General features: G+C 33.1%; 2 protein-coding genes across 4 annotated transcripts; both read left to right on the forward strand.

The window, feature by feature from the left end:
* The first annotated feature begins 6605 nt into the window (after positions 1–6605).
* Positions 6606–10605, forward strand: LOC142534536 (BTB/POZ domain-containing protein At1g30440-like). Its single transcript, XM_075641400.1, is given in 6 exon segments — positions 6606–7174; positions 7312–7505; positions 8091–8160; positions 8480–9697; positions 9794–10012; positions 10014–10605. Coding segments are annotated over 5 exon segments (1926 nt in total). The 5' UTR covers positions 6606–7174; positions 7312–7446; the 3' UTR covers positions 10374–10605.
* A 3674-nt stretch (positions 10606–14279) lies between these two features.
* LOC142534543 (cationic amino acid transporter 1-like) lies at positions 14280–18153 on the forward strand. Of its 3 annotated transcripts, none has more exons than XM_075641407.1 (3): positions 14280–14457; positions 14858–15307; positions 16530–18151. In XM_075641407.1, the coding sequence occupies exons 2-3, from the start codon at positions 14878–14880 to the stop codon at positions 17915–17917; spliced, it is 1818 nt and encodes a 605-aa protein (XP_075497522.1). In that variant the 5' UTR covers positions 14280–14457; positions 14858–14877; the 3' UTR covers positions 17918–18151. The 3 variants fall into 3 exon arrangements, with proteins under 3 accessions (XP_075497522.1, XP_075497530.1, XP_075497539.1); XM_075641415.1 differs by having other exon boundaries at positions 14287–14445; positions 16530–18153; XM_075641424.1 differs by having other exon boundaries at positions 14352–14376; positions 16530–18153.
* Positions 18154–19573: the final 1420 nt, after the last annotated feature.

Raw genomic sequence — 19573 nt, forward strand, 5'->3', positions numbered from 1 at the left:
TACTTAAATTGGTACAAATAGTATCTAATTAGAGTCTATAAATAAATGATTTTACCCCGTAAATACTCATATCCAATTATTTGAGAATGCCAAAATATAATTTGAAGTTAATATTAAGTGACATCGATGATGAAATTCGTGAAGTAAAAATGTGATACTTAAATTAATACAAATAATACATAATTCGAGTCCACAAATACTTGATTTTACCTTCTAAATACTCAAATTCGATTGAGTATGTCAAAATACATAGTTCAAAGATAATATTGAATGTTATTTGATGATGAGATTTGTGAATAAAAAACGTGCTACCTTAAATTGATACAAATAGTACCTAATTTGAATTCACATATACTTGATTTACTCTTTTAAGACTCAATTTTGATTATTTTTGGATATAAAAAAATATAATTTCAAGTAATATTGAGTTACTTTTGATGTGTCATTTGTGAAGTTAAAATATGATACCTAAATTAGCACAAAAAGTATCTAATTCGAGTATATCAATACTTAATTTTACTCCCTAAATGAAAAGTACTTAATTTAAGTTTGCAATTACTTGATTTCGTAAATGAGATACTCACAATATGTATTAAAATACTGGATATTCGAATAAGAAAAGTAAGTTCACCAAGTGTTGGTATTTTTATAGAATATACATTTGGATGACATATTCATCTCATTTAATATTTAAAAAAAAAAACAAATTCTCAACTAAACATGAAAATTTTAAAGTACTTATTTTTACTTGAGATGTACCTAATTTGAATTTGCAAATACTTGATTTCGTAAATGAGATACTCTCAATATATATTAAAATACTGGATATTTGAATAGACATCGTAAGTTCACTATGTATTGATATTTCTATGGAATAAGCATTTGGATGACATATTCATCTCATTGATATTTTTTTGTAAAAGAAAAAACAAATTCCCAACTAAGCATGTAAATTTTAAAGTACTTATTTTATTTGAGAAGTACCTAATTTGAGATTGCAAATATTTGATTTTGTATATGAGATACTCATAATATGTAATAGAATATTGGATATTCGAATATACAACGTAAGCTCACCAAGTGTTTATCTTTCCTTGGAAGATGCATTTAGATGACATATTCATCTCATTTAATATTTTTTTGTAAAAAAACAAAAAAAATTCCCAGCTAAGTATTTAAATTTTAAAATATTTTGTTTTACTTGAGAAGTATTTAATTTGAGTTTGTAAATAATTGATATCTTGAATGAGATACTCACAATATGTATTAAAATACTGGATATTCGAATAGACAACGTAAATTAACCAAGTGTTGTTCTTTTCATGGAAGATGTATTGATACGAAGAGTATCTAAATTGGTGAAGTTAAAAATATGATAGCTAAATTGGTACAAAGAATATCTAATGCGAGTTCGCAAATACTTGATTTTACTCTCTAAATACTTATATCCAACTATTTTGAGATGTCAAAATATATAATTTGAAGTTAATATTGTGTGGTCTTTGATGATGACATTCGTTAAGTAAAAATGTAATACCTAAATTAATACAAATAATACCTAATACGAGTCCACAAATACTTGATTTTACCATTAGATACTCAAATTCGATTATTTGATGATGTCAAAATATATAATTTGAAGTCAATATTAAGTGACCTTTGATGATGAGATCCGTGAAATAAAAATGTGATACCTAAATTGTTAAAAGTATTACATAATTAGATTCAACTGATAATTGATTTTATCATTTAAAAACTCAAATTTGATAATAAGTATAATGAAAGAATATTGATACATATAATGAATGATTACCAATAAATATCATGAATGAATACTAATGTGGACGATATCAAATGAAATATTGCCTTGTCATTTAATGAATACCAACAAGTACTGTGAATGAATATTAATGATATTATAAATTAATACTCATAAGTATAAAGAAAATAATACTAATAAGTATAATGAATAATTACCAATAAGTATTATGTCAAATAAGAATAATTGTCAAATAAGTCATTCAATGAATATTAAAAGTATTGTCAATTAATATTGATGAGTATTTTATAAATCATTAATTCAAAAATCGATAGATATACTTAAAATGCAAACTTCAAGCTCATTTACGAACTATGTTCATAATGCATCTTCCAATTAGTCCACGATGAATAATGAACTATGTTTCTTTATTTAAATGATATGAATAAGTATCATAATGAATTTTCCAAGGAAAGATTGCATATTCGAATATCCAGTATTTTAATGCATATTGTGAGTATCTCATTTATGAAATCAAGTATTTGCAAACTCAAATTAGATACTTCTCAAGTAAAACTAAGTACTTTAAAATTTTCATGCTTATTTGAGATTATTTGAGATTTTTTTTACCAAAAAAATATTAAATAAGATTAATATGTAATCCAAATACATATTTTAATGGAAAGACCAATACTTGATGAACTTACGTTTGCATATTCGAATATCAAATAGTCTATTTATATATTATGAGTATCTCGTGTACCAAATCAAGTATTTGCATTATGAAACTAGGTACTTCTCAAGTAAAATTAAGTACTTTTAAACATCCATGCTTATTTGAGAATTTGTTTTTTTTTTACAAAAAAATATTAAATGAGATGAATATGTCATCCAAATGCATATTCCACAGAAAGACCAACACTTTGTGAACTTAAGTTTCATATTCGAATATCCAGTATTCTATTATATATTATGAGTATCTCATGTACCAAATCAAGTATTTGCAATATGAAATTATGTACTTCTCAAGTAAAACTAAGTACTTTAAAATTTTCATACTTATTTGGGAATTGTTTTTTTTTTTTTTTTACAAAAAATATATTAAATGAGATAAATATGTCATCCAAACGAATCTTTCGTGGAAAGCAAACACTGGGTGAACTTACGTTGGATATTCGAATATCCAGTATTCTATTACATATTATGAGTATCTCCTGTACCAAATCGAGTATTTACAAACTCAAATTAGGTACTTTTCATCCAAATGCATATTCCATGAAAATACCAAAACTTGGAGAATTTACATTGCCTATTCGAATATCCAGTATTTTGTTACATATTGTGAGTATCTCATTTACGAAATCAAGTATTTGCAACTCAAATTAGGTACTTCGCATGTAAAACTAAGTGCTTTAAAATTTTCATGCTTATTTTAGAATTTGTTTTTTGTTTTTTTACAAAAAATATATTAAATGAGATGAATATGTCATCCAAATGCATTTTCCATGAAAAGTCAACACTTGGTGAACTTACGTTGCATATTTGAATATCCAGTATTCTATGACATATTATGAGTATCTCCTATATCAAATCAAGTATTTACAAACTCAAATTAGATACTTCTCATCCAAATGCGTATTCCATGGAAATACCAACACTTTGAGAACTTACGTTGTCTATTCAAATATATAATATTTTAATACATATTGTGAGTATCTCATTTACGAAATCAAGTATTTGCCAACTCAAATTAGGTACCTCTTGAGTAAAACTAATTACTTTAAAATTTTCATACTTATTTGAAAATTTGTTTTTTTAACAAAAAAATATATTAAATGAGATGAATATGTCATCCAGATGCATTTTCTATTGAAATATCAATACTTGGTGAATTTACGATGTCTATTCGAATATCCAGTATTTTAATACATATTGTGAGTATCTTATTTACGAAATCAAGTATTTGCAAACTCAAAATAGGTATTTCTCAAGTAAAACTAAATATTTAAAATTTAAAAATATTTATTTCTCAAGTAAAACTAAATATTTAAAATTTAAAAATATGTATTTCTCAAGTAAAACTAAATATTTTAAAATTTACATGCTTAGTTTGGAATTTAATTTTTTTTACAAAAAAATATTAAATGAAATGAATATATCATCCAAATACACATTTCATGAAAAGACAAACAATAACTAAATTTATGGTGATCTTCGTATTTTCTTACACATTCGGAGTATTTAAAGAGTCAAATCAAGTATCTGGAACTTCAAAATATATACTTTATATGTCAAAATAAGTACTTAATCTTATTTCATGATGAGTGAACAACTATATTTTTTTAAAAATAAAATGACATGAATAAGTCATCATAATGCATTTTTAATGAAAAACCAACAATGACTGAATTTCTTGTTATTTTTCGAAAATATAGTATTTTTTTACACATTTGGAGTATTCAAATAACAAAATTAAGTATCTGAAACCCCATAATAGGTACTAATATTTTGGCAGATGGAAAACACATAATTAATTTGGTGGATAAAATTATATATTTATTTAAACAATAAAAGGGCAAAAATGTAAATCTATCTTTGTAGGGAGCTAAAACTAAGTTTGTAGAGTTGTCAGGTATTAATTTGTAAAAAAAAATCATATAGGTACTGAATCTTAAACAAAAGATGTACAGAGGTATTTTTTTGAAATTTGCCCTTATTTATCCATATAAATATTAATTTATTTATATGGGTTCGAAAAGCTGAGAGTACCAATGGAACAAAAACAAAAATAGATAAAAGAAATTCGTTTCACCTACTTACCTACCCTTCCTTGTAACTATGAGTCAGTATCTTCTGAAACGGTTTCACGAATCTATATATTGTGAGATGGGTCAATCCTACCGATATTCACAATAAAAAGTAATACTTTTAGTATAAAAAGTAGTACTTTTTCATTGATTACCCAAATAAGAGATCCGTCTAAAAAAATAGGACATATGAGATTGTCTCACACTAATTTTTACATGCAGCTATTGATCTCGGTTGGTATTTTTTTAGGTATTCCCTAAACCAGGAAATTAAAATTTGTTCTAACAATCTAATTCTACACGTGTGCTCTTTACCATAATTGGATTACAACCTAGGTAAAGTCGAATAAATTTTGCTAACAATCGTCTTGTGAAAAATTTTCATGTTATTTTCAAGATAATACATATAAAACCAATAAAAAAAATGTCGCAAGGCTAGCTCGAAAACGCCATTCAATAACATATCCCATTAATATATAAATTATACGAATACACAAATTATAATATTCATATCAAAATATCGATATTTATTCTAAAAATTGATTAAATAATATTTCAAATGAACGTTTCTATATCAATTATTAATATATATAATAAATACAAGAATCATTGCGTGTAAGGGCCGGTCGCGACTCGTGGTAAACTCGCTAGTATCGAGGCGCTTGGATGTTGAAGCCAGGCAGCCCACATTCATTTTCCTTCATTGTCTATTCATTAATTAATTTTTTGGGGTGAAAAATTTAAATTTCTCGCCAAAATAATTAAATAATAATTGAAATTTATTCAAAGTCCTCATATGCATTCATACGTAATGATGATATTCAACCATCCATTATATAATATTTATATATTTATAAGTGACCATAGCCATCATTCTGACCCAGAAATGTAGAAGAAAAGTCATTATTACACGCTAAATTAGCATTTTTTTAAAGTAAAAAACATATATTTCCATTAGTTGGTTTAAAGCCCGACTCCACTCGAGCGGGTCTAAACCCGATTAATAACCGAATTTGAGGTGGATAACGGATTTTAATGAACTCGTTTTGGGAAAAAAATTATATTATATTAAATAAAAAATGTATTATTCTTAACTTTAATTCACAATATTATCATCATTTTGTTGTTAAATTATCTTATGATTGTTATGATTTGGATATAATTTTATATATGTATTATTAATTTTGGTATTTTTTGTTAGAAATAAAATCGTTTTTAATGTTTGACACGAGGTTGAATCAATCGAGTTTTAAGTGGAGAAAACTCGTTGTTATCCCTATTTTATGGTTATATTCTCTGTCACATCAGTTTTTTGATATAATTTTTGTCATAATTTTTTTAATCAAAATTGAAATTTCATTTTAAATTTTAGATTTTGATGCAAACAAACTAGACAAAAACTGGTTTATTTCATCATATTCATGTGAGCATTGCCCCATGATAGAATAGATGGCCAAGATTTGCCCATGCAGATATAGGAACCATTTTTTTTTGAAATTGTATACGTGGCAAGATGTTACCAGTTGAAATGAAGTTAGGGTAGTGTCCACATAGGTAGGATCTCATTAACCGCAAAGACTTGTGTAAGACAGTCTCACGAGTCGTATTTGTGAGATATATCTATTATTTGGATCATTCATGAAAAAGTATTACTTTATATGTTAAGAGTATTATTTTTTACCGTGAATATCGATATGATTGACCCGTCTCACAGATAAAGATTCGTGAGACCGTCACAATAAGCCTCCTCAACAAATTATGGAAAATGTATTTTTTTTTTTGGTCACAAATTTGAATAAATTATATTATATTATCATGTCATCCTTTGGCATTGTCAATTTTTCCACATTCTCATCTGCTCTAGGATCCACTGCCCACACACCATGCTATTAATTACCTTTAATAAAGAAAGAATTAAAGCATTAAAGAAAGCAATGCGTCCACATGGTCTGGCTGGATGAGCAGATATCGGTTGCTTTCAAAGACCGGAGATAACCCAATCAAAAAATACATAAATGAGAAAGGTTTCAAGATTATGCATTTTCGGTAATTTCATTTGATTATTGATATATAGTCCATCATTTCACCGTCACTAACTATAAAATCCCAAATGGGTTTTGGTTTTTAATTTAGCATCTCTAAGCAATGAGTACGTTTCAAAGGAAAGGTCCCACTTTTATGAAGGAGTTGTTTGTGTTTCAGAGCAGCCATTAATTATGATTTCCCAAGCTCTGTCGTGCAATATAATATTAAGAAATTTCTGCGGGTTTCCCTTGATTTCTACTCGAGTTATTCTTTAATGGGAGCGCGGGTTCCGTTGGCTCATGTGGCACAAAGGGCTGAAAATTGGAATCTTCTTGGGCTTAAAGAAGGCAGTAGTTTGTGTCAGAACAACTGGGTGGTTTTATTTTTTTGGAGGGGTTGACCTAAACTTGGCGTCTGATTTGAAAATTTTATAATTTCTTGAATACATTTCGCTCTGGAGTGAGATTTTGGGTTAGCTGGCGATTGGGTTTTCTTTGGGGACAGAGAAATGAATAGAAATTACTCTATTGGGGTTTGCTTGTGGAGCAGCTTGCCGCATTAATAGCATAAAGCTGGCGTCTTTGTACGTGGGCTTCCGCAAGATCATAGTTTTCTTCGGTGTTTTTTGCTCATCAATACTTTTTAAGTTTTGCTTTTAGTTTAAGTTTTTGTAACCGCTTTTGTAAGTATCGAAGAGGAGAAATTTGGTGTTGGTTTAAGATTTGTTGCTGCTCAAAAAAATTGAAGTGCCACTGCTTTGGTTGAAGAAATCTCGGGTCGGAGGAAGAGGATTGTTGGTCCTCCGGAAAAGGTTCAGAAACTGAAGCATTTTCATCTGGAGTGCATTTTTAGGAGATGGCATGCATGAAATTGGGATCTAAAACTGATGCATTTCAGAAGCAAGGCCAAGCCTGGTTCGTTCATCTACCCTTCAACATGAACCTTTTAGCTATTATTGGAATTCTTATTCTGGGAACTACTTACTATCCTTTTGTTTGGTTGATTTTGCTGATAATTTTCAAGTATGATTGTCCCGTTGTTTTATATTCCTCTTGGTTTGAGTTTATGAAACCGTGATCCTTGCTCCGATGTTGGTTTCTGATTTTGCTTCATCCTGAGAAGATCAATATCTAATGGTGTGTTCGTTGAAAGATTTGATTTAGATGAATAAATTTGAAGTGACTCCTGTGATCGGAAATTTGATTACTTTTTTATTTTTTTGTTAAAAAAAGTTAAAATTAAAGCTGAAGGATTTGACATTCATGGATTTGAAAACTATCCAAATGTTTAGAATGGATTTGGACTAAAAAGTTGAAAATCCAGTCACAAACTGAAAACTAATTGATTCTTCTTTTAGCATTCAAACAGAATGATTTGAAATTTAAGTGTTTGTTTCGCTGTTATTTATCGGTTTATGGCAGTGAAGTTACTGGAGTTGACTGTTAAATGCAGTAGTGATTTGTCTCTTGAGTGTGCATATTTTCTTCTTCTAACCACAGGTTCTGCACAACCGGTCTCCCCAGTGATATAGTCGTTGAAGTTGGGGAAATGTCCTTTCATCTTCACAAGGTATTATTTTACTTTTCATGGATGATGTTTACTGCCTCTCATTATCTTAATGTTATAATTTACCGATTCAGGTTTAATGTCCACGTATCAGATCTTAATGTGGTAGGTAGTTGTGACTTTTTCAACATAGCAGTATTTGTTTCGAGAATATGTTAATAATGTTCTGAGAAGACATCTAAAGGAAATACTGACTAATTTTTTTTTGATTCCGCGTGTACTTGAGTCCCACTTGAACAAATTGTTTTGCTCGTTATATCTCCAAAAGAAATCTCAACATGATTTTGTTTTCATTTACTGAAGTCAAATTTACGTTCCGTAGTTTCCGTTGCTCTCAAGAAGTGGGGTTATGGAAAGACTAATTGCAGAGGCGTCTGAAGGAGGAGTATCTATCATTAAGCTTCCTGATGTTCCTGGAGGGACAAAATCTTTTGAACTTGTAGCTAAATTCTGCTACGGGGTTAAACTCGAACTTACTGCTGCTAATGTGGTATACCTTCGGTGTGCTGCCGAACATCTTGAAATGACTGAAGAATACGGGGAGGGAAACCTCATTTCTCAGACTGAAATATTTCTCCATCAAGTGGTTCTACGTAACTGGAAGGACTCTTTGAAAGCACTCCAAACCTGTGATGATATTCTCTCTTATGCTGAGGAACTCCAAGTCCCTAAAAGATGCATTGATTGTTTAGCTGCAAAGGCATGTACCGACCCAAATTTGTTTGGGTGGCCTGTGATGGAGCATGGTGGTCCGATGCAAAGTCCTGGAGGAAGCGTTTTATGGAATGGGATAAGCACCGGCGCTAGGCCAAGAAATTCGAATTCAGATTGGTGGTATGAGGATGCATCATCTCTAAGCTTACCTCTTTACAAAAGGTTAATATCGGCGTTGGAATCTCGGGGAGTAAAACAGGAAATTATCGCTGGTTCTCTTAATTCTTATGCAAGAAAGTACCTGCCAGGACTAAACCGGCGCCAGGGTGCCAGTGAGTCCAGCAACCGGCTTGCACCAGTGGGATCGGTGGTCTCATTACCTGAAGAGGATCAAAAGCTGCTTCTCGAAGAGATTGACCATTTACTCCCGATGCAGAAGGGTCTGGTCCCAACCAACTTTCTATTTGGTTTACTTAAAACAGCCAAGATTCTTCGAGTAAACCCCTCTTTCACATCGAATTTGGAGAAAAGGATAGGCGTCCAGCTCGATCAAGCGACTCTAGAGGATCTATTGATGCCGAATTTTTCGTACTCCATGGAAACCCTGTATGATGTGGATTGCGTGTATCGGATTCTAGAACATTTCATGGCTGTGGATCAGGTACTCGGTGGTGCATCTCCAGGTTCTGATGATGGTCACTTAATGGGATCACCATCTCTGACACCGATCACGATGGTTGCCAAACTGATTGATGGGTACCTTGCGGAGGTTGCACCAGACGTTAATCTGAAACTCCCGAAATTTCAGTCTTTAATGGCTGCTGTTCCTGAATATGCACGTCCCTTGGATGACGGTCTTTATCGTGCCATAGATATTTATCTCAAGGTAACTTTTCCAACAGTCTCAGTTTTATGCAACACATGCGTCTTGAAGCACTTCGTGAAAGTTTATTTATTTTTTTATTTGTTTTCCTGCAATTAGTCCCATCCATGGCTAGCAGAATCAGACAGGGAGCAACTCTGCCGGCTTATGGACTGCCAGAAACTGTCATTGGAAGCTTGCACCCATGCGGCTCAGAACGAAAGGCTTCCTCTGAGAATAATAGTCCAAGTCCTCTTCTTTGAGCAGCTGCAACTGAGGACTTCAATAGCAGGCTGCTTCCTCGTCTCGGAAAATCTTGACGGGTCGAGACAATTAAGGAAGCGGGTTGATGGGTCAAAATGATGGAGGGTGGGCCAACGCTGTCCGTGAAAACCAGGTCTTGAAAGTAGGCATGGATAGCATGAGGATGAGAGTTTCCCAGCTCGAAAAGGAGTGCTCTAACATGCGGCAAGAAATCGAGAAACTAGGTCGGGGCAAAGAATCCAGCGCCTGGGGGAACGTCTCAAAGAAGTTTGGGTTCCGATTGAAGTCTCAAATGTGCAGTGCTCAAGAGGAATCTGTCAGCAAGCACAACAGCAGTGGTAGTGTGAAAACGGAGAAGGGTGGGAGACATACCGTAAAAATCGAGAAGGCGAAAGATAAAAACGGGAAGGAGAAGAGAAAGCTGACTTCAGATTAATGAACTTCTTGATTTGTTTCTATTTTAGTTCATGCGTGTCATTTTCCATTATCGTGCTTTGTTAGTGGGCAGATACGAAATTGTGATCATGTACCATTCTCAAGTATCTTGAAACTTATTTTCTGATGAATTTCTTTCTTTCTTTCTTTTTTTCCCTCGGGCTAAATCTACCAATTTCTTGGTCCCTCGTTGTAATCATACTGAATATGTTGAGTGGATTCCATTTTTTTTCTTTTGTTTGTTGTTTTTTAAGCAAAACGAATTATCTCTCTTAGGGAGCAGAAAAAGTATATTTCAATGGACAAACTATTCAGAAGTTTTGGGTACTTTTTCTGGGACTGTATGGGGTTTTTAACGGGTACAAGTCTCCTTTCGTTTGCATGTGATTCGATCGTGCTATATAATAGTATTTTTACTTTTGTAATACTTCATAATTAGGTTTATGCAATATTTAATTATTTTTTATAGTGTTAATAATTAATATATATATATATATAATAAAATTTAAATAACTAAGCTAAATAAATAAATATATATATATATTTATATATATTCACATGCATACATTGGAAGGTATCATTATCATGCTTGTTAATCAACACATCACCTTCTTTATTATCGAACTGGTGATCGGAAGATATCCAACATGGATTGGAGGAAAGACTTGTTTTTTGCCTATAAAATGAAGCTATTCATTTGAAGAATTTCAAGAGTTTCTTAGCATAATTTTCGAGTTTTAGGGGCTGGTCTAGAGTAGAGTTAGAGTGGTGTGAGAATTGGACTTTTAATTAGTTGAAAAAAGAGGAAAAAAATCTTTATATGTCCAAACCCTCTTTATATGTCCAAACCCTTTTTTTAGAACGCGACGTCCTCGTCGCCGCCTAACCCCTCGATCCTCTAGTGCCGAGAAAGGTGGCTCCTACGGTTTTAAGAGGTGGATTCCGTCATGTAGCACTTTACCTCGTAGGTTCAAGAGGTGACTCTCATGCACGTAACACTTTGCACCGCATAACACTTATTTATCGGTGTTCCTTGTCAGTGACCGGCACTGATATCATTTTGTCACGCCCCAAGCCTAGGTTCGCAGCTGCATGACTGCACAATGGGCTCATATAGCAACTACTTCGTATTCATCTTCGTTTTTACGAAAATGATTAACCTAAGTTGCTATAGAAGTTCAATGTAGCACGTTATAAACTCATTTTAAATTTTTAATTTTTACCATATATGACAAGATGTATCGCAATTTTTTTTAAAATCCTATTCTAGGGTGTGGGAGGACTCGAACTCGAGTCATTACAAAGAGAAAACAATGTGAGATCATTAGAGTTAAAGCTCGGTCTCATCACAACTTTGATTCTAATGAAATAAACTTAAATTAAATACTACAGTGATATATAGTATGTCAAACTGTTGTAACTCGAAATATATATATATATATATATATATATATATAAGACAAATAGGTATAAAATATTGCCAATGGTTATCCTCGCAAGATTCTAGCATCAAACGTAAGATTCCGAGTCACCAAACAGATTCTTTTATCTCCCCTTTTCATTTTCAGGTCTCCATCTTATTATTTTTATCATAGAATATGACATGGGAATCATAAATAATTTAAAGTTTCATCTACCAAGAGCGTTCGAATTACTGTAATAGATATATTTGTGATCGATTAGTTACATGTTTTATTTTTTGTTAAATCTTTTTTATACGAGCTTTTTACATAAAATTTATCCGATTAACATGATTCGCATGTTACTATGTGCAGCTCGACGATTTATCATATTCATATTTACAAATAGCTACCGCGAGTTTCTTGTTAAAAATAATATAAAGTTCCAAATGCCGCCATAGGGATTCAGTTCATAATATCCTGTGGAAAAAGCCGGCAGCCGTCTGAGGACAATCTTATACCTCGAAGGCGATATGAACTTTGATCGATGGTGACAACTAAATTAATCTTTATTTAATAATTTGAGCTTCCAAGATTTGTTTTTTTTTTTTTCAAAAAAAAAACAAAAAATTGATTTCACATCTATTGCATAACCACCAATATAAGGTAAGGATAAGAGTCTCTGTCTTTATCTCAAAATTGAAGTAAAATAATTTATGATCATATTGTCTTGCTAGCTAAACGTAGATATGAAATACACGAGGAAAAATATGGATTTTTAATTTAGCAAATTCTTTAAATTAGATGAATTTTAACTTTTACGAATAGGACTCTTGTGAGACAATCTCACGAATTTTATATGTAAGACGGGTCAACACTAGCGATATTTACAATAAAAAGTAATACTCTTAACATAAAAAGTAATATTTTTTCGTGAATGATCCAAATAAGAGATTTGTCTCACAAAATATGATTCGTGAGATCGTCTTACACAAGTTTTTGTTTGTATTTCAAAAGGAACTTTAGAGTTGCTTAAAAAAAAACTTTAGAGGATAATTATTTTTTTACGGAGTGGATATTTTATACTACAACATATCATTGGGTAAAATCACTCCGGACTTCTTGGTTTTCATTTTTATTAATAATATTACTATATTCTTTTCATGATTTTTCAAAACTTTTTTGAGTTTCCCAATATTGAAGTATTTTTAATTTCACCATTTCCACTACACATTATTGTATTTTGTTGTAACTTTATATCACAATATATTTTTTATTAGGTCCTTGTGATATGGTCTCATATAACTTTATTCGTGAAACGGAATAATTATAGTCATACTTACAATAAAAAGTTATATTTTGTCATAGGATGTTTCAAATAGAACATTTGTCTCGTAAAATTGAATCGTGAGACCGTCTCGTAAGAATTATTATGTATATTTTTAGCTCTCACATTATCGGTCACCAAAAATTTGACTTCTACGATTATTTTCATCTCCTTTCGAACAATATTAAAAATATACAGGCTTCGTTTTGTTTGTTTCCATTTAAATGATATAATTTTCCCAACTCCAAAAAAAAAACCCTAATATTATAATCTTATCTTCATTTTATTTCTAAAAAAATATTTCCATTTATTTTACATCTCGAAATATAATCATTACTTTTACTTAATTTTTATCTCCTCCGGATAATTTTTTTACAGTTTATACTCTATTCAAAATTTTTAATTATCCAGTGTCAAATTTATTTAGCCAAAAACTTGTGTGAGACGATTTCACGGGTCGTATTTTGTGAGACATGTCTCTTATTTTGGTCATCCATGAAAAATTATTACTTTTTATGCCAAGAGAATTACTTTTTAATGTGAATATTGGTAGGATTGACCCGTCTCAAAGATAAAAATTCGTGAGACCATCTCACAAGAAATCTACTCATTTATTTATCTATTTTAATTATCATTCGAATCAATAAAATATTGTTTCACAATCCTCTAAAATTTAAAAAATATCCGAATTTTTTATTTATAAAGTCAACTATTTAGTCCACAGTACATTCTGTAAAGCTCTTTGAAAAAGACCTCTAATTGGTATTAATTGTTCTCACACGATACGCGATAAATTTATTACATTACAACCTTTATTTAGAAGGTTACTCATTAATGAGATAAGATGAATCTCCACCGTTAACATTGGCTCACTCTAAATATCAATCTCTAGAGTATATATTTTACAGTATTTCAGTAAAAAATATATTCCACGCCATAATCAATCATGTAACGTCAAATAATATCTTCTCACATCATTCCGAACCTTATCAATTCGCAAAAGAGGTTATTACATTATAACTTGATATAAAATGAGCATGACAATTAAGTTATATTAAATACTTGATTTGTAGAAATAATATATAATTTTTTAATTTTTAAAATAAATTATAATTAATGATACAACTAAAATATAATTTGTACTACTACAAATTCAACCCATACGTTCCTTATAAAACCCATGCTTGATGCTTACATAGTTGAAATCATTAATAGGTTCACCACGTCAACGTAGCACAGCCTGTCACCGATCATTGTTTCCGCCCGATCCCTCGGCGGTGAGCTCTGAATTCAGAATCATACACTACCTCTCTCTCTCTCTCTCTCTCTCTCTCTCTCTCTCCACGGTCCACACCCAGGTAAACACGAGTTTTATGTTGCCGGAATTCGAGTTCTGTGATTTAATGTTGTTATTTACTAAAGATTGAACTGTAAGATTATGCGCAAGTTCATTCGTTTCTCCTTGTTTAATTCTGTAGTGAATCTGTTTTGGGATTGAATCGCATGCATCTGCGTGCGTATACATTACATGTTTGTTAGACGGCATGGTTAAACGTGCTTTACGTCACCAAATTGCTGATTTTTTTGGTTTCTTCGATTGTGTTATTTCAGTAATCACCTACCGAACTACTTCATCGTCTGCTTTATCAGTTAATCTTTTGCTTCAAGAGATTGTTCGGATTACTTTTTTGTTTTCCTGGTCTAGATCTGTTAAACGATCGTATTTGGGAGAACATAATTCGTGTTTCAATTTTGCAGGTGTAAACGGGAAAGTGAAGATGGAAGGAGGAACCCAAACCAACGGAGGAGGGTCATCGGGGAAGTTGGGTCGGTGGAGATCAGCGTGCTCGTTCACAAAAGACGACTTCTTCCCGGAGGAGTCGTTCAAGAGCACGGCCAATTACGTGAAAGCGTTGAGACAGACTCCGGTTCGATTAGTGGACCGGATTCTGACCAGGTCGAATGTTCAGACGGAGTTAGAGGTGAAGGCGAGAAGTGCGAATGAGATGAAAAGGACGCTTTCGTGGTGGGACTTGATGTGGTTCGGCATGGGCGCCGTCATCGGCTCCGGAATATTTGTTCTCACCGGCCAGGAGGCCAATCAAGATGCCGGCCCCGCCGTCGTGCTATCTTACGTCATTTCCGGCCTCTCCGCCTTGCTTTCTGTATTCTGCTACACCGAGTTCGCCGTGGAAATCCCCGTTGCAGGTACACGCATTCACCAATCACTTCACACTGCTTTGGGCTCTTTAACAAAACTACATCCGCCACCTCATTGAAATGTGTGCTCATATACACGTTATATTAATATTTTAATTATCTCAAACAATTATTTAAACATTAACTAACACTAATTATTTGTAAATTTTATTAATCGATCATTCATTTTTATTTTATATTAAATAAACATATTGTTAATTTTATTTACACAGTTTAAATGATTATTAGTTAAAATAAATAATAATATATTTATTATTTAACATTATTTCATTTTATTTTTAAAAATAACCATGAAATCTTCTATTTAAGCTTCGAACAAGTTGTACTCACATTTATTGTTGAAAAATAATATTTAAAAAATTTAAACAACATTATTATTTTATTAAAATTTATTTAAAAAATTTTAAAACACATTTGTAAAAAATATCCTTTTAGAAAATGCTCAAAATCATTGCTCTGAGTTTTAATGAATTTATTAAAAAATAATAATAAAAAAAGGTTCGGAGAAGAGAACACATTGGTTTGAACACCAAATGTTCCAAGGAAAGATATTATTATTTTTCTTTTTGTTTTGTCTGCCGGAAAATGAATAGCATCAAAGCCTTCGGATATTTTTTGTTTTTATGTTTATGATATTTATTTAAAAATAAAAATCATTTTTTAGGTCAACATATTTAAATTTATGACATCCCAGTTTTAAGATTAACAAAAAATGAAAACTCTCCCTTAGAAAATAATTGATCGAACTAAAACTGAAATAATGATCGGATGAAGCGCGTGGCATATTTTTGCAATTTTTTATTTTTTGAAAATTAATAAATTTTTATAATTAGTTTGATTTATATTAAAATAAATATGAAATTATAATTATAATTATAAAAATTGACCAAGGATATCTCTGCAATTTTGGAAATTGTTGGTCAAATTGTACACATATGATGAGCTCTTTTTCCACAAATTTTGGCCCCATCTGCAAAAGGATTTGCGGCCAGTTGACGTCTACGTGCCGTAGTTGGGCCAAGAAAACCCGCCTCATTCATTGACATTTCGCCTAGTCGACAACCTCAAATCCCCGTAACCTTAGCGACGACTCCGAAAAAATAGAATGAAGTCAATGAACTTTTCCTCAACTTTTATCAACATTGGCCAATAAAGCAGTTTAGTGGTAGATAATATTTTTTATGCCACTTTCATCACCAAAATGTTGTAGGTGGCTCATTTGCTTACTTGCGAGTGGAGCTTGGCGATTTCGTGGCATTCATCGCCGCCGGGAACATCCTTTTCGAGTATGTCATCGGCGGTGCTGCTGTTGCACGTTCTTGGACTTCCTACTTCGCCACATTGTGCAACCAAAATCCCAAAGATTTTCGCATCCACGCCCATGGACTAGCTCATGGCTACGACCAACTTGACCCCATAGCCGTTGGTGTCATCATAATCATTTGCATCATCGCAGTTCTCAGCATAAAGGGGTCCTCTCGCCTCAACTACATCGCATCAGTCGTTCACCTTTTCGTCATTGTCTTCATCATCATATGCGGATTTATAAAAGCAGACACCAAGAATTACTCTTCCTTTTCACCATACGGCCCCCATGGAATCTTCAAGGCCTCTGCGGTACTGTTCTTCGCATATGTTGGTTTCGATGCAGTCTCCACAATGGCCGAGGAAACAAAAAATCCTCCCCGAGATATCCCCATCGGTCTTGTTGGCTCTATGGTGATTACCACTTTCTTGTACTGCGTGTTAGCCGTAGTTCTCTGCCTCATGCAACCATACCAGAAAATAGACGTTAATGCTCCTTTTTCGATGGCATTTGTGGCGGTTGGGTGGAGTTGGGCTCAGTATGTGGTTGCAGCAGGTGCACTAAAAGGCATGACATCAGTTCTGCTGGTAGGGGCAGTGGGTCAGGCTCGTTACCTCACCCACATTGCACGCACTCACATGATGCCACCATGGTTCGCCAAAGTCGACGAAAGAACCGGGACACCAATTAATGCCACCGTTGTCATGCTTGCAGCTACAGCAGCCATTGCCTTCTTTACAGACCTCGGCATCCTATCCGAATTGCTTTCAATCTCTACGCTCTTCATCTTCATGCTCGTTGCCATTGCCCTTCTCGTTCGTAGATACTACGTCAGTGGCGAAACCTCCACAGAGAATCGCAACAAACTGATACTCTTCCTTTTGCTCATCCTTGGATCCTCAATTGCCACTGCCATTTACTGGGGTGTAAGCGAGAAGGGCTGGATCGCCTACTGCATCACGGTACCAATACTGATCATTTCCACCTTAGGAATCTGTTTTTTCGTCCCTCAAGCTCGCACTCCCAAGCATTGGGGTGTCCCATTAGTACCTTGGTTACCATCTTTGTCAATTGCTATTAATATCTTCCTTCTCGGATCTCTTAAAAAGGATTCCTTCATGAGGTTTGCAGCGTGGACTGCTTTTCTATTGCTTTACTATTTCCTGTTTGGACTTCATGCATCTTACGACACGGCTATGGCCTCCCAAGCGACGAAGATAGCGGACGCGACTTACAAGAAAATCGAAGCCGGAGAAGATTCAACAGCTACTACTACACCAACTGGTTATTAAAGTTTCTTTTACGTGTATAGTCTCCGATCAATGATATATAATTGTGTTCATATTTTACACGCTTTGTGTTTCTATCCATTTGAGCAGAATCAACAGTGAATGGTGGATGAGTAATATAATTGGCATTTGATTCAACTATTCATACGTGAATTATGTTGAGAGATTATTTCGAAATTTGGATAGTGTGTGAATGAATTCCAAGTCACATTTGTAACGCTTTCTTTTAAGAAATGTTTTCTCTCTCACTTTAGCCACAAGGACGTGAAAAATTTCTTTCAAGATACAATGAGATTATTCTGAATTTGTAGGTGACTAAATCAAATTAGAATTCGAATGATTTTCTTGAACTAATGATATCATATATATATAGAGATGAGATATTGATTCAGAATGGACACGACTCTATGATCACATGTACAATGAAGGTTACACCCCCAAAGTCACCATAATTCATTACACTTCAATTTCATAGGTCAATTAGTTCATTACTCTATGATCACATGTATGAGATATTGATTTAGAACGGACACGACTCTATAATCACATGTACAATGAAGGTTACACCCCCAAAGTCACCATAATTCATTACACTTCAATTTCAAAGGTCAATTAGTTCATTACTCTATGATCACATGTACATTGAAGGTTAAACATTCGTTTACACATTAGTTTTGAAATTACAAAATTATCCATGGACTTTATTTGAAAAATCTTCATCAAAAAAACATTTGGGATAATTTTGTTGTGGGGGCCCGTGCTCCTGATTAATATTTAATGACCAAACAACCAGGATTTATTAATGTAAACAGCGAAAGCGATTAAAATTTTCCATTTTGGGCCTACAGAAATTTCGGCATGACCTATTCGTAAATAGGACATCTCAAAAAAAAAAAAAATCAAAATATCACAAATAATATTTATATACTCGAAATAAAGTCACAACATCAATTCACAACTTATAGCCGCACTGGCCAGGACTATATACATGCAGAGCCGGCAAGGCTCGATCACACAACTATCAATTCAAAACATCGTAAAAATAACAGTACAGCTACACGGGGCATCTCCCCGGTAAATGTATGATTCCATAATATAGTATATATATATATATCTGGGAACTCTTAACCATGACTCGAAGACTGGGCACCACTACCTGACGCTCCACCAGACGCGTCAAATCCTCCTGGATAACTTGCTATGGCATCAAAAACAACCACAGCATAAAAAGAAACGAGGGGTCGGCCCCAGTACGCCGAACCAGTAATATTACGACAAATATAACTGACATGAAATAAAATCAAGTAAAATGCAATGAAATGCAATGCAATGCGTGTCGGTAACAACAAAATAATGGATACCAAAACGGAGTCCAAATGAAACGCATCAGCAACAAGAACAGTGGCCACCTGTGCCAGGACTGCAGCAACGTAATATCATGCCGCCGCTCCTCCATGCACGTAGCATCGAGGGTACGGGAGCGACCCGCTCAGCCCTCATGCAAGTCATCGGAGTGCTAATCCTACCCACCCGCTCTATTGATGACGCAACAACTCGATAGATCAATATCAATATCAATAGCAATCAAAGGAGTCAAGGCTCGAAATGCTATGCACCAATAGTATCAACTCAAATGAATGCATGAATGCAATCACGTAG

The sequence above is a fragment of the Primulina tabacum genome, chromosome 2, assembly GCF_025594145.1.
Source record: "Primulina tabacum isolate GXHZ01 chromosome 2, ASM2559414v2, whole genome shotgun sequence".
In the NCBI taxonomy this organism is placed as follows: domain Eukaryota; kingdom Viridiplantae; phylum Streptophyta; class Magnoliopsida; order Lamiales; family Gesneriaceae; genus Primulina; species Primulina tabacum.